This window comes from Camarhynchus parvulus, chromosome 3 (genome assembly GCF_901933205.1).
Source record: "Camarhynchus parvulus chromosome 3, STF_HiC, whole genome shotgun sequence".
Classification (NCBI taxonomy): Eukaryota; Metazoa; Chordata; class Aves; order Passeriformes; family Thraupidae; genus Camarhynchus; species Camarhynchus parvulus.
In genome coordinates, this window is record NC_044573.1 from 110,851,365 (window position 1) to 110,866,943 (window position 15,579).

Genomic DNA, 15,579 nt, shown 5'->3' on the forward strand with positions numbered 1-15,579 from the left:
CCTAGAACAGCCTATCCCTGCCTCAAAACTCTGCTTCAGTGGGATGCTCAGCCCTGGATGTGTCAGAGACATGTTTTATGAAAAATCCTTTCCTTAGCATTTTTTCTCCTGAGAAGCTGAGAGGCCTCAGGAACAAAATGTAAACAATGGTTATCTGCTGCTGTGGAATGCAACAGGTGGATCTGTGATTGGTCTCATGTGGTTGTTTCTAATTAATGGCCAATCACAGTCCAGCTGGCTCGGACTCTCAGTCAGACACAAGCTTTTGTTATCATTATTATTCTTCTTGCTTGCTACCCTTCTGATGAAATCCTTTCTTCTATTCTTTTAGTATACTTTTAATATAATATATATCATAAAATAATAAATCAGCCTTCTAAACATGGAGTCAACATTCTTGTCTTTTCTCTCGTCCTGGGACCCCTGTGAACACCACCACACTGGATGTGTGTAAAGAATGTCAGTGTGAGCACCAAGGTCCCTCAGGCTGTCCTCACTTCAGCCTCAGTAAAGTTTTAGTTCTTCTGGATGGGAATCTTGGAGCCTCCCTTTGTCCCAAGCCTCCAGGAGAGGAAAAATACCAATCATGAAATTTGGGGTTGATCTCAGTATAAACTGACAGCTCCCAACATCACCACCAGCATTTTCCCTCAAAAATCCACAAGTTTTTGTTTTCAGTTTCCAGTTTTGGACCAGACTTGGTTCAGCTCAGCAGAGTCTCCAGCTGCTGCTGCATTTTCAGAAAATAAAAATTAACTCAGCTAAATGAAAGGATCCTACAGGACTCCAGAGACAAGGCCAATTCCTGCAGCACTTAAAGTTAGCCTGCACCTGGATATCCAGCACCTGAAGTCAAGATGAAGTCTGACTTTGGGCTTGAAACATATATTTTTCCTAACACCCAGTATCCCCAAGGTCTGGGCCAAAATTGTTATCCCATTAAGTGTTGTACAGCCAGGTAGCAGAAAATGTATTTCATTTTTAGATATCAATCTATTCTGTACCTTGCAACCTAAATACAACACAAGAGATGGACAGAAGCAAAGGAAAATGAGAAATAATGAATGAACCAAGTAATGCCAGTGGATTAAACTACTACAGTGCCAAGACCAACCTGAGGAGGTTCTTTGTAGACAACACAGCAAAGAAGGAGATTTAAGGGGCATTTTAAGACATCAGGAAACTTTGGGATCTTTAAAGAATATTTTCTCAAACCTGGCAGCAGCAACATATTTTTCTTTATTTGCTAAAGATTGTTCAGTGACCATTCACCATCCATAGCGAGAGGAAATAGCTGCATTATTATCCAACTTTTTTACAGTTTTTTTTTTGCCTACAGGATTGTGAATAGTTATCTTGGAAAAAGCACCAAAGACTCAAAAGATTATTTCATTTACCAACATCATGTTTCATATTTCAAGAGTGCTTTTTATACCTAGATGACCAACTCCTTTAAAAGTATTCTGAAATCGTCTTTTTTCATCTTACTCTTTAATATCATTACAAGAATTTACAGGTAGAAGAACAGCAAAGTTAAAAGATACAGAGTCAAGAAACCAGATTAAATCAATCCACAGCTCTTTACTCCAAGATTTGTGCTCCTTGCCCTGAGCCATGGTTTTTGCCATGTGCTTCCTCTTAAATGTCACTGTCACCCTCACTAAGATCAGCAGAGTTTCCTGGGGACAATTCTTTAGGAGGCATGACTTAAACACTGCTGGTAGTAAAGCTCCAAAAACAACTGAGGAATTGTTGACCAAAAAAACTAATTATTCTTAGCATCTTTGGACTTTTAGTAAAGTATTTGATAAAGTGACAAATGGGAAATTACTCATGATTTTGGGAAATACAAAGATTAGTATAATTACGAGATAGGGTAGAAAGGATACGTCTAACTAAGAAGAAGCTGAAAAATTAAACTAATGGCACTAAAGACAACAATCAGGGATACTCCTCAAGTATCATCTTTGGAGCATCTTAAAAACAAAACCAATTAATGATCCTGACAGAAAGTCTGCACATGGTGATGAATCTGCTGAGACCAAAGTCAGAAGCCACATCAATACACTGAATTGAAGCACCATAAAAAGTAATAGAGAATCCTAAGGGCAAGAACTGAACAGAAATTTAACAGTGCAGCAGCCAAGGTCACCCACTTTGGGAACAACAACTTCACAGGCACAAAAAGATCATCAGCTGGGAAGATCAGTTCTTGTGAAGTCACTGTGACCAAAAGATACAATGCAACAAAAGCACCAAAAAGGCCAAGCCTGACATAGATGAGGATGCTGCTATTCCCTATCCAGAGAAAAGCATTATAAAAGGCACTTTTTCTATGCTGCTGACAGAGTTCCTCACACACAGCAAAATATTCAAAACAAATTAAATCTTACATGTGTTCCAAAGGAAAATCAAACAAATAAGAAGGCTGGGTTAACCTGGATCATCAAAAAAAAACCCACAAAAACCAACAAAACAAAACAAAACAAAACAAAACAAAAAAACAAAAAAAAACAAAAAAAACCCCAACCAAAACAAAACAAAAAAAAAACAAAAACAAAAACAAAAACAAAAACAAAAACAAACAAAAAAAAAACACCTCCCCCCCAAAAAAAACAAAAAAAACAAACCCACAATAATCTAGGATGTGGTAATGACTTTTGTGGCTAAAGCCCATATGGTTCTCTGATAGAACATTTTTTCAGGTGCTCCATTTAAACATTTTTAAGTGCTCCACAGTCTGACCAAGAGCCCATAAATACATGATGCAACAACTTAAGAGTCTGACTTCGGAATTTTCCTCCCTCACTTCTGCTGGTAATGACTCTCTTTATTACTTGTGTAAAGACCTCCCATCTGCTACTCCATGGCAGAGAATTTCCTCTGGCTGGACTCTGCTCTGAGCTGAGCTGCAGCAAGAGTCAGCAGGAAGGCTCTGCACAGCTCTGGAAAGCAGGAATGGGAAAATCCTCTTGTCTGGGATTAAATTAAAATTAAATTAAAATTATAAACCCAGTCTGGGCTGGGTGGTGCTCCTGGGTCCTCCTTGGTGACAGGAGCAGCAAAGCCCTGGCTGCAGCAGAGTGACAGGGTGCCAGCCTGGTCCTGAATTCCTTCTGAACACTTCCCAGACCACTTAGGAAGTGAATTCTGTCATTCACTTCTGGGTTTTTGTGGTTGAGATGACGTCCAAGGTATTACAAAGGTGTTTTTTTCAGCTTTTCCACTCAAGAAGAAGTCGAGATTTGTAGGTTTTGCTTTTCAGGGTTGTTGATTTTTTCTTATTTATTACATTCTTCCTATGACTTGTTGAGATTTGTTTAGCAGGTTGGGTTGTGGCACAGCCATTGCCCTTGGGGTGGTGTTAACTTTTTGTACTATGAATTATGTGTACTTTATTTGTAATGATTTTCCAATACTTATTACTTATGTTAGACAGTTTGTTTTTATTTTAAACTAATTAAAAAGTGTCACCATCTTAGTAGAAGATGGAAGACAAGAAGGAGAAGAAGGCCAGGACACGCTCAGATTCTTTTATTTTGTTTTTTGATCTTCCATTCTAAAACTTTAAAATTTTATTTTTTTACTCTGCGACAGATTAACGATTATTTTACTCAAATTTTTGTGGCTTGTAAATTTTCACACAAAGTTGGTAGTATTTTCTATGGACTAAAATCGAAGGCACAGGTGTTTTTGACTTTGTGCTAAGGTCTTTGAGTTCTTTGCAAGGGTTTCAAATCATTCAGGGTGGTTAGAGGAATGTCCTGGGTCCTGACAAATCACTTCAGGGGGTTTGTTCCAGGGGTAACATTACACATGGGTTGGATGAATCCTGCTGGGAGGGGAAACTCTTCCCTCACCTTGGAGCTGTTCTGGACAGCCCAAACATTATGAACAACCACATAAAATGCAGCCTGAACTTGCCAGGGGCCACTTCACACAGTTTGTGGGGCAAGGTTGTCATGGCTTTCCCTGCCTCCTGAATCCACGTTAGAATACCTGAGAAAGTAACAATTTAGCTGATTAATACAAACTTTTTGTTCCTAATTCCTTCTGTGTCCTTTAAACAGGAAAATCGCAAGAAAAACAACATCATGAAGGACTGAGGCAAATCAAGAAAGCTCGAAGAGACAGAAATCACAGCACCAAACCTCTATTTTTACACTGTCCTTACAGCAGGCAGCATCTAGAGGTCTCAACATGATTGTAAAGAGCAAGAGGTTCTGTGTATGAACTCAGCACAAGCCCTTGACTCACACAAGTTGTGCCCTAGAACAACTGGCATCAACAGTTACAGTAAATAAAGTTCTGCAAGGAGAATTATTTATACTGGATACAAATAAAGCTGGTATTTTTGAAATTCACAGCAATTAACAGTCCCACGACTGAACTTCATTTGTTATCTTGGCATTAAGCAAAGCACTGGACATGGCAAAGAACAAATTCCAACTCCTCACATACATGACCAGGTCTAAATCAGTATTAGTTCTTCAGGAAAAACTATTCCAAGATGAGACACTCTCAATCAATACACAAAAAATGATCAGCAAAAAAAAACAGATGTTAGGCTGGAGGTCAGAGACAACAGGACTTGAATTCAGCTGCTTGTGTAAGCTGGAATATTTACCCTGGAAATATGGAAATCAGCTCTGCTTGGGTCCCCACTCACCTGCCCCAGGTCACTAAAAATTGAATGTAAGAATAGAAAAGGTCCAGAGAAGAGTGACAATTAATATCATTAGAGGCAAGGGAAGCCCTGGTGTCTGAGAAGAGATAAGAGAGTGACTGTTAAGTTCAGAGAGGAGATAAACGAGCAGCACACTGATAGCAGCACATACAGAGAATGATCCTGGGAAAATGCAATGTTCTGCCTTATTCTTTCTCATGATACTCATGCCAAAGGGACCTTTGACTTTTTAAACACATTTTAGCATTTAAAATGAAACTAGGTATAATTAGTTCTCCAGAAGTACCCTGAAGACCTTAGCAGGATTTAGAAGGAATTACATATTTGTGTGAATAATAAGAACGCCCAGAGCTGCAATAACAGGATTAAAAATACAGGATAGGAGATAAGAGCTTTTGTCCACAGCCACATGGCTGCTGGCCAGGTGTGAGCCAGGCACAAGATGGAGAGCAGAGGTAGGAAAAATGATAAACACCACAACCATCATCACCTGGGATGAGATCCTGCTTGTCACCTTCATGAGCAGGGGACAGAACACTGAGGATCTCAACTGGTGCTGGAGAAATGCAGCGGAGTATCTGGACTAGAGGAGAATTCCCATTTCTAAAATGTGGGTTTGCTGCACCAGCCAGAGCTGTTACAGACCAGACTGACAAAGTTGCATTTTCTAAATGTTGATTTCAGTTATTCTGACCTTGGCAGACACGAGAATTTTATCTGAGGTCTGCTGCAAGGAGCTGCCCCTCCCACAGATCATCTTTTATTATTTTTAAAAACAGAGAGAGAGAGACAACACAAGGATACAAAAAGCACCTGAGCTCTCTAGAAAGCAAAATAACTCATTAGGTGCTGGATCCTTGAAGAAACCAGAGTCTGGTGAGGCTTTGGACAGACATCCTTGCATTCTATTTTACTGCCTGCAATCTGCCAAACAACTGGGATTTGCTTACAGCTGATTAGAATAGGAAGCTTGTATATTATGCATGTCTGAGAGGGAACAGAGCTTGATCTAATGCAAAATAAGGCAGATCCTGTGTGCCAAGCAGAAAATGGCTGCTCTTGCATTTTATGGAGACACAGAGCAATGACCCTGAGCCAAACCACTTGAACCTTCACACAACCACATGATCTTGCCTGTGTCTGAATGGTAAAGTGAACTTTGCTGGGTGCCTTTGCTCAGATCTTGAAGAATTTCAGGAGCACAAACAGCAAAGAGCCTAAAAAAAACCCATTCCCTGCATCTCAAAGGATTTAATAAAGTTGAATCTCCCTGTGGAAGTTGCTGACTAACAAACACCTTATGACAGGATTGAAAGAGCTGGAAAAAATATAAAGAAATCACCTGATGTTTCTCTCTGCATTAAGATCAAGTATCTCAGAACCATCCCGACAGATTTCAGCTGATTTGCTCCTGAGAAATGTTCTGTAGCTGCTGTAGATAACCTGCTTAGTGCTGTGCCATTCCTGAAGTCAGGAAGTTTTTCCTAATGCCAATATTCCTTGGTAACCCAAGAATTAGAGGCTTTTGGCACTTTTCCCTTGGCTTGACTCATCTCCTGAGCTGGTAGTGGATATTTTACAGCTGAGAACAACCAGTCACCAAAAGGTTCAAGGACACCTGAGGGTCACAGGGACAGCAGAGATAATTCCCAGCACTCCTGACCTCCCAGCAAACCCAGGAAAGACGAGCAGCATTCCCCAGCCAACCCGTGGCCATGGTTATATTGATGAGAAGCTGCTGTTCTGTTTCTAACAATGTAGCAGCCTAATGGAAGGGGCCAAAGGACATTACTTCCTGCTCTGCTGTCAGCTTGGAAAGGGAGAAACGCAATGAATCCCAAACTTAAATCTCCTCCAAAGCCTTGCACAGGAAACTTAGATCCCCTATGGGGCCGGCATTAAGGTTCTGCTGGAAGACATAACTAAGAGTAATGGGATGAAATTAACTAAGAAAATTTCCTAACTGAATTTCAGGAGCTAATAGAGCTCTCGTGGTCCCCAGGGAAGCCGTGGGAGCCCCGGCGCTCAGGAGAGCTGCAGTAAAAGCGCTTTCACAGTCGGAAGGATTTCTAATAAGGCACGTCAGGACTCATCTCACTGGGGGCCAGGACCATGCCCAGGGCACTGCCTCAGGATCAGGGTGGGATGTGCCTCTTCCAGGAGGGGAAACGAGGCTGGATCTCCCAGCACTGTGATGGGAATGCAGCAGTGACTGGTCTCGGCATGGAGATGACCTTCCTCAGCTTTGGAAGGGAAACAAAACCACAGATGGTTAAATCAGACAGAGTTGGGCAGTGATGCCACAGCAATCATGGAATTACAGAATGGTTTGACTTGGAAAAGGACCTTAAATTTCATCTTGTTACAATTCTGACATCTTTCACTATCCCAGGGTGCTCCAAGTCCCATCCAGCCTGGCCTTGGACACTTCCCAGCTTCTCTGGGCACCCTGTGCCAGGGCCTCCCCACCCTCACAGTCAGGAATCCCTTCCCAATACTCCATCTATCCCTGCCCTGTGGCAGTGGGAAGCCATTACCTGTGTCCTGTCCCTCCATCCCTTGTCCTCAGTCCCTCTCCAGCTCTTGGGGAGCCCCTTTAGGCTCTAGAAGGGGCTCCAAGCTTTGCCCAGATTCTTCTCCAGGCTGGAAACTCCTAATTCTCTCAGAGGAAAGGTGCTCCATCCCTCTAATCCTCATGGATTTCCTGTACCTGGAAAAATCAGAGGACCCTTCTTCCACTATGCCAGTACAACCATGCCTGTGGAGAAACCAGGAACTCATCCAACTCAAACCAAACAAAATCAGAACAAATCCAAGCAGACCAAACAACTCCAAACTGATGGAATCACCATCTTTTTGTTGAACTTCCCCTTCCTGGTGCTCCCAGCTGTGCATTCCTGTCCTTTGCCCCAGCACAGCCCTGGCACAGCAAGCCAGAACAATTCAGGAAAACGCAGGGGGAAATAAAAAGGATTTATTTTTCCTGAAGCAGGCTGAATTGGCTGCTATTTCCATCAGACAAGAAACATCTCTGACACAGCCCAGGGCGGCAGGAGCAGGGAAACTGAGGAGGAGGAATTGAGAAGGGTGGTGAGGCAGGGTAACACCTAAGGATGAGCTGGTGACAAAATGTTAATTCAGCTCAGCTGCAGCACGAAACTGTACCCCCCTATCTTGGGAAATCTACACCCATTTCTCTTCTGAATAAAGCCAAGAGAAACACCTGACTCTGTTTTGCCACCTAGGAAATGGGGATGATGGGGATCTGTAGCATCTCAGTCTTATTTAATCTAAATACACCTTTACAAATGAAGCTTCAGAAGCACAGACAAGTGTTAAAATAAAAATCCAGAGCCATAAAATCAAACCAAATAACCCTGAACCAGAAAGCAAAGCCTCTGCTCCTTAGACAAACTGAAATATGTTCAACTGATGAATTATTCATTTTTGTTTAGGGCAGAATTTACAGTTATTTTAATTTAATCTTTGGATAAAGCATATACTTAAAAAACAACACTCAACTCCCCTCCCCAGTCTTTAACAGCCCTCATGAAAAGTGCCTTAAAATGGGAATAAAATCACTGATTCTGCTGCCAATCTTAGTTATTTTTTTGCCTGAAAAAGAAGATAAACCTCAACTCCAACATATGATTAGAAGAGAAGCATAAATCACTGAGGGGAAAAAAAATAATAATTAAAAAAAATAGACTGACAAGACAACACAGCTTCATTAAAAAAAAAGGGAAAGCCCTAAGGGAAATTTTCAATTTCATACTTCTAATGAGAGGGGTTGAAAAGAAGAAGCAAAGCAGAGAAAAGAAAAAAAAAACAACACAACATTATCTGTGGGACAAGACGTAACAAAAAAAGAACACAAAAGTGAACCAGAAAGAGGCTTTCAAGTTTAACCTCAGGTTTGCATAGAAAAGACTCCTGCAGTCTTAGCTCTGCTCCCAAAGGAGGGCAAAGCCACACAACAACCCCGACACACTCAAAACTCAGCATATTCCATGAGCAGGAGGCTCCAGAAGAGAACAGGTCAAGGTTGGCATCAGTAGCACTGCAGTTGTCTGAACCACACCTAGTCTGCAGTTAAATATAGAACTTTACTTTCTGGAACCACTGCTCCTCTTAACCTTCAGAACATAAATATTCAGGGAGATATCTACAGAAAAATAAAAAGTAAAGGGATGAAGAGACCCGAATCTATTGTCCAAAAAAATCTCAGAGCAGGGATTAATAAACTACCCTGGGAGGATTCCAAAAAAGCAGTAAAGGCTGGAGAATTGAATTACAGAAACCACAAGCAGCATCCTGGAAGTCCAGTATAAACCAATTAGTTCATTTAATACACATACCCTGTACTCAGACCCTCAGGTACATCAGACATTTCAGGATATGGCCCTAACTCTAATCTTCATTCTATCAGGTTGGCACCAATATAATAATTAATTGAACTGGAATTTTTTTGTTGAGTTAAACCTTTTTTTAAAAAAGAGAAACTGCCCCTTCAACCCTCACCCTTCTCATCAGTTCATGGATCAAATCCTGACTGGTGCTGTGCATTTTCAATTGGAGAGCCTGCTCCTAAGAAACAAATCCCTCAAAATTTCGCAATCACGTTCAGATTCTTCCCTTGAAGCACTCTCAGCTGGTTTGACACATGGACTCTTAGCAACTATGATTTTTACTGACTGAATCCAAGACAAAAGCAAAAGCAGGGGGCACAATTAAGTGATGGAGCAGGTCAACACCCCCATCCTCAGCCAAAAAATATTTATACAGCATCACAGAAGCATTTCAGAGGGAAGGAGGAGTTTTGCAGAGATTCCACTCAGGTCTGGATTCCACCCTCTTATCTTCAGGCATTAAACTAAGCCATCAAAGTTAGTTCTAATTGCAGGAGGCAGCCAGAGAGGACAGAGAGCACAGAGTCCTCCTCTGAGTGCATTAGTGGGATGGAATTGTCTCCTGGATCTCTCTTTCTCCTTCCTGGACAGGTATCAGCCCAAATGAACGAGCACTTTCCTGAGGTTCCCAGAGCAGCAGCTCCAAACCAGGTGCCCAATTCCTTGTGTGCACCAACATCACAGCCAGAAGCTGCAGGACACACAAACTCAGTGCACTGAAAGTTGAATTTCATTAGGGAAAACAGTCCATTAAACTGAGATGCCTCCACTTAGAGTCAAAACTTAATCCTGCAGAGGAAAATGCAAATTACCAGACAAATGGCACCTGCCCACAGGCAATGCCAAAGACCATTTTATTGGCCAAATGCTCATTCCTGACCCTGGGGCTCCAGGGAAACCTGATCTGCTTGGGCCAGAGGGGTCTGGTTACCTTCATCCTGCTGCTGTTATGAGTCATATCATGGCCAAGCCTGGAAAACTCCAGTGCCCTGTAAGTGAAATTAGTGATTTTTTTTTTTCCAAGGGCTCCCAAAAGAGCATTTTTCTCCCACTCTTTCAAAATTTGTCACATAAAACAGCTCATCCTTACAGCTCAACGAGGCCTATTAAAGCACAACAGTTAAACAACCATATCCCCATTGCTTTATGGTGCAGCTTTATTGCCACACAACACTTTTACTGTGTTCTTGCCTCAAGTAAAACTCCTCAGCTTTGCTTCCCAGTACCCCACACATGGCTGTGAAACCCAGCACCCATAGTGACCTAGCCAAGGGCTTGGCAAATTAATATTAAAAGCCAGGATTAAGGCAATGTGGCAGCAGCAGAATAAGGAGAAAACCCTGGCAGCAAAGATCTTAAAGAGAACAAGACAAAGAGAACAATAAAAAGAATTTCATGAAAAATTAGACTGAGTGATTATGCATCTGCATTCACAACTGGATGATTTCCAGTGTCAAGACCAACTTGATTCTTTCAATACCCAAACCCAAATCTCACACCTTTCTAACGGATGCACAAAAACACCAGTTTTAATTTCTAGAGTGTCCCAGCAGAGACTGGTTTGAGGAGAGAGGTGGATGAGGAAGGGTGGCTTGCTCAGCTCTCTGACCAATTTCCCCAGCAAAGGAGTCTAAGGCACAATCAGGGTTCTAACAGCAAATAACAGCAGGTACTGCACTTTGGGCCAGACAGAAACCAGGAAGAAAACCAGCCATGTCCAAAAACCATGCCCAAAACCAGCCATGTCCAAAACCAGCCAGGCCCAAAACCAGCCAGGCCCAAAACCAGCCAGGCCCAAAACCAGCCATGCCCAAAACCAGCCAGGCCCAAAACCAGCCAGGCCCAAAACCAGCCAGGCCCAAAACCAGCCATGCCCAAACCAGCCAGGCCCAAAACCAGCCATGCCCAAAGAGCTCTAATTCCACTCCCAATAAGCATTTGACACAATAAGAGGGTTGATCAGGAGATGGTGCTGCCCTGAAGGCACACAGAGCTGTGGTGGTTCTGTCCTTCCACACACACAATCAGGACAGTCAGACAAGCATTTGTGTACTAAAGATCCTGTCCTGCCCCTTGTTCTGCCTCTGTGGAGGGGGACACTAGAAAAACACACTATCAGATCACAGGGCCGTGCATTAGCTGGGTCTAACAAAGCAGAACAGATTTTAAACATTTACATTATTTCCTTTGGGGAAACATCCAGGCAAAGCCAAAAATATCAATGTCAGATAAAACATCAGTGCCAGGGCAGAACAGGCAAACCAACATTTAAGTTACTGGTTCCAGTCCTGCAAAGACACAGCAGTGTGTCCAGCCTGTGTTCCTCAGGGAGCTCAGGATTTCAGCCTCAGCTCAGGCAAATGATGACCCCCATGCAAGCAAGAGGAAAAGGAAGCATTAAAGAAATGGTCAAAACACATCCTACAAATCTGCTGGCTGAGATCTCACTGGGGATGCAGACCTGGGAGGAGTGTAACACACACACAGTCATCCAGCCCTTCCATGGAAAGGAGGTTCCTCACGCTCTCAGAGGGGAAAAAACTCCTCCCAGCCTTTTAGCCCTGGACAGAAATAAGTATTCATCCCTAAACTACATCCAAATTCCCCAGCCCTTTTCTACTGTACAGCCTCATCCACAAAAGAGACATTCCTGTAAGGAAAGGCAAAGCATGCCCGGGCTCAGAGATGAGAGCTGGGAGCTCTAATGATCACCTGCCACTCTGCATATGGATTTGAAAGATCCACTTTGCTCTGTGCTGCTCCCAGCTCCTGTAAGAGGGTTCTAAGAGCCTTTTTGGACCAGGAATTTCGTGCTTGTGAGGCAAAGCTCTGCATCCCAAACAATTACAGTGCTGCTGAAATGCTGGTATACACTTTAAACCACCACGAGGCATCAGGGGGACAAGTCAGGAAAGTGGAAAGGAGAAATGCAGAATGGAAAGAGCTTGCAAGACCCTCCCAAGAGAGCCTGGATCAGGATAAGTGGAAAAGTTTCTACAAAAGGAAAGCGCTGAACACCAACACGCTCAGACTCAGCTAAGGACATGATGTACACAAAAATAAAGAGCTCCTGTCCAGAGCAGTGTTACAATTTTTTAAACAACACAAGAGGCAAAACAGCTCCTCCCACTCCACCATCACAAATCCAATTCTTACAGGCTTGCACGATGCTACAACACATCCATGAAAACAACTGCTGGCGTTCACCAGAGCAGGGAAAAGTCCTTTAGAACCTGGCTTTAGAAGTCCCATCTCCAAACCCCCTCAGAGAGCCAGCACATACCTCTCCATAACAGCCAGGCACTCCTTTCTCCACGTGAACCGACTGCCTCGCCGTAGTCTGAAGGTCCCAGAGGTAGCTGTGACTGGGGGAGGCGTCTGTCTCCATTCTGGCTCTTCTATTGGGATGGGAGCGGGTCTCATGCTTAGTGTAGCCCCTAAGGACAATAAACACTGTGTTTCCCAGAGGGTTAAAAGTCAGGCCCATCCTCTCACTCCTGCTCATGAAAAAAAACAGACAAGACAGGTGATGAAACCATTCAAACTGAAAAAAAATATAAAGTATTATCAAAGACACCTTAAAGATACACAAAGTATCTAGAATTCCTATTCCCCAACCTCCAAGGCAGAAGGAAAACCAAGGAGCTGATGGGTACTTAGGAAAATCTATCCTGTCTTCATCAAGAGGAAAAGGATCACACAGACAGGGTGAGCTGTGCCCCAGCTGGGATTCATGTAGGTTGTGCTGCCATAAGTAGGAAACAGCAGTTTCCTTCTATTGGGATGGGAGCAAGTCTCATGCTTAGTGTAGCCCTTAAGGACAATAAACACTGTGTTTCCCAGAGGGTTAAAAGTCAGGCCCATCCTCTCACTCCTGCTCGTGAAAAAAAATAAGACAAGACAGGTGATGAAACCATTCAAACTGAAAAAAATATGAAGTATTATCAAAGACACCCTAAAGATACACAAAGCCTGCTAGAATTCCTATTTCCCAACCTCCAAGGCAGAAGGGCATGACCATGGAAATCCAAGGAGCTGATGGGTACACTTAGGAAAATCTGGTTTGTCTTCAAGAGGAAAAGGATCACACAGACAGGGTGAGCTGTGCTCCAGCTGGATTCATGTAGGTTGTGCTGCCACCTGAGCTGTCACAAAGTAGGAAACAGCAGTTTCCATTTCATTATACAGCAGCTTCAGGATGCAAAATGGAAATTTATACCAAAGGTATGTCAGAGTGTCTGAAGAGCTGAGGAAATACCTGAAGCAGCTCCACCAATAGAGACACACCCTGTGGCCCGGGCAAATGTGGGCTCACGAGTGCCAGGGTGCCTGAAAAAGTAACTGAAAGCAAATTAACATCACAACCTTCCTCTCCTGCTCCCCTTCTATGGATGTATTTCTCCTTTCCCCGAGTCTGAGCTGGAAAGCATCAGGCATGAGGCAGGATTTGGCAAGATGCCTTCAGGAAAGGCCCCTTTGAAACTTACCCCTGATCCTTTCCACAACAGCCTCTCAGCTAATAAATCAAGATAAATCAAGACACACTGGGAGATCGATCTGTCCTACATCCCTTGGTGAGGATGGGAACCTGGGATAGGACACGAGGACAGAAACCAGGGTATGTTCTGAAGGACAGCTTTGTGCTCAGTGGCTTGCCCTGCAGGGAAGAGAGAGCTGCTCTAGGGTGCAAAAATAAAAAAAAAGGAAAAAGACAAAAAGTTGTATGAAAAGATAAATCACCACCTATATCCCATAAGCATCCTGAGCTCCAGTGGAATTTCTGCACTGAGCCAGCCTGGCCAGACCCAGGAGAAGCAGCAGCTGTGCTCACAGGGCTGGGCACACTCAAGAGCAGGGCTGGGACAGCAAACCCCTCTGGGTGCTCAGGCTCACTCAGAATGGCTGGGATTTAATCATCAAACCACACAGTGTTAGTGCAACCACACTGCTCCTCTAATACACAGAGGAGTGAAAGGGTCAAGGGAACCCAAGAGTTTAACCAATAAACAAATTCTTACAGCTGAAAAGCAAGAAATGAGCTGTTTAGGCACTTGGCCGTGTTCCTTTCTAGAAATGCACACAGAGTCTTTCCCTTCCTGCCAGGGGTTTGCATCTGTGTTAGGTACTGGAGCCCAAAATAATTTCCAAATGCTCCCCAGGAGGAGCCAGCAGGAAGTGAAGCCCACAATCTCTGCCTTGCACACACAAGGCACGGTGCCTCTCCCTAATTCCCAGCTAACGAGCCTACACAGATTACTTGGTTCCACTGAAACATGAAATATTTCCTATAGTGCCAATTTACTGGGAGGCCATTTCAAGGAGAGCTCCTTATCTAGTCTTTCTGCTACTTGCACAGTTTAGGGGGCTGGGTGGCTATCAAGTTGCCAGGCTTTAAATACACTTCAGAAACTTTAAAAAAATTAAAATTACAATTTTACAAAGAGACAGGGGAGAACAGGAAAAGAAATTAGCTTTTCCTGCATTGTGTTAGCAATATACTTTCCCCACCAGAAGATTTGATTTCAAAGGGAGAGTACAGGAGTATCAGTGATCCCTCACATCAAGCCAAGAGGTGCAGAATCCTTCTATTAAATTTGCCTGAGGTTTTTCAGACAAAGGTAGGAAAAAAATCTGCATTGAAAGCATAAATTTTCTGCTGCTGCTACAGGTATGTTCACATACTGCATATAATACACTTTTTTTTGTTTTAGTAGCCTTCCTAGATCAATTTAGCCACTTCTCTTTTCTATGGGGTAACATCAATATCAGCAGCAGATAAGAGAGGAATATGCTGAGAATTACAAGCAAGTACCCCCACACAGCAAGAGAGGAGGACCTGAATGCATAAAGAGACCCAAAATGGGCTTGGATGAACATGTGGAAAAAAAGGAACATGGGATGGCCTGAGCCCCTTGCAGAGCCTAAAGGGGCTCCAGGAGAGCTGGAGAGGGACTTGGGACAAGGGATGGAGGGACAGGACACAGGGAATGGCCTCCCACTGCCAGAGGGCAGGTTAGGTGGGATATTGGGAAGGAATTCTTGGCTGTGAGGGCAGGGAGCCCCTGGCACAGGGTGCCCAGAGAAGCTGTGGCTGCCCCTGGATCCCTGGAATTGTCCAAGGGCAGGTTGGACAGGGCTTGGAGCAGCCTGGGATAATGGAAGGTGTCCCTGGCCATGGCAGGGGGATGGAATGAGATGACTTCAAACCCAAATTCATCATTTATGACATGCACATTTGATAAGGAACCTATGGAGCTTTTCCTCATCCCCCTCTCTTCCATGAGCTCCCGTTTATTCTGCCGTTCCAACATCCCATCACAACACTCTCGCCAGCCAGCTCCACTTCTTTATAACTTAGCAAGTTACACCCTAGTCACCAGTTCAGATTCTTTTTTTAAACCCCTCAAACAGCTTTTAAGGAGAAGTGAAACTTCTCTCCTGAGCAGACAGAGTGGAGAAGACGCACTACAAGGTTTTCAGTGT

At 43.4% G+C, this 15,579-nt stretch overlaps 1 protein-coding gene across 11 annotated transcripts in view; it reads right to left on the reverse strand.

Moving 5' to 3' along the window:
- Positions 1 to 15,579, reverse strand: part of HMBOX1 (homeobox containing 1) — a 104,039-nt gene that overhangs the window by 15,434 nt on the left and 73,026 nt on the right. For all 11 annotated transcript variants that reach the window (XM_030944432.1, XM_030944429.1, XM_030944431.1 and 8 more), the window contains one exon: positions 12,380 to 12,533. In XM_030944432.1, the coding sequence (XP_030800292.1) occupies positions 12,380 to 12,533 (154 nt within the window). The remainder of the gene's footprint in view (positions 1 to 12,379; positions 12,534 to 15,579) is intronic.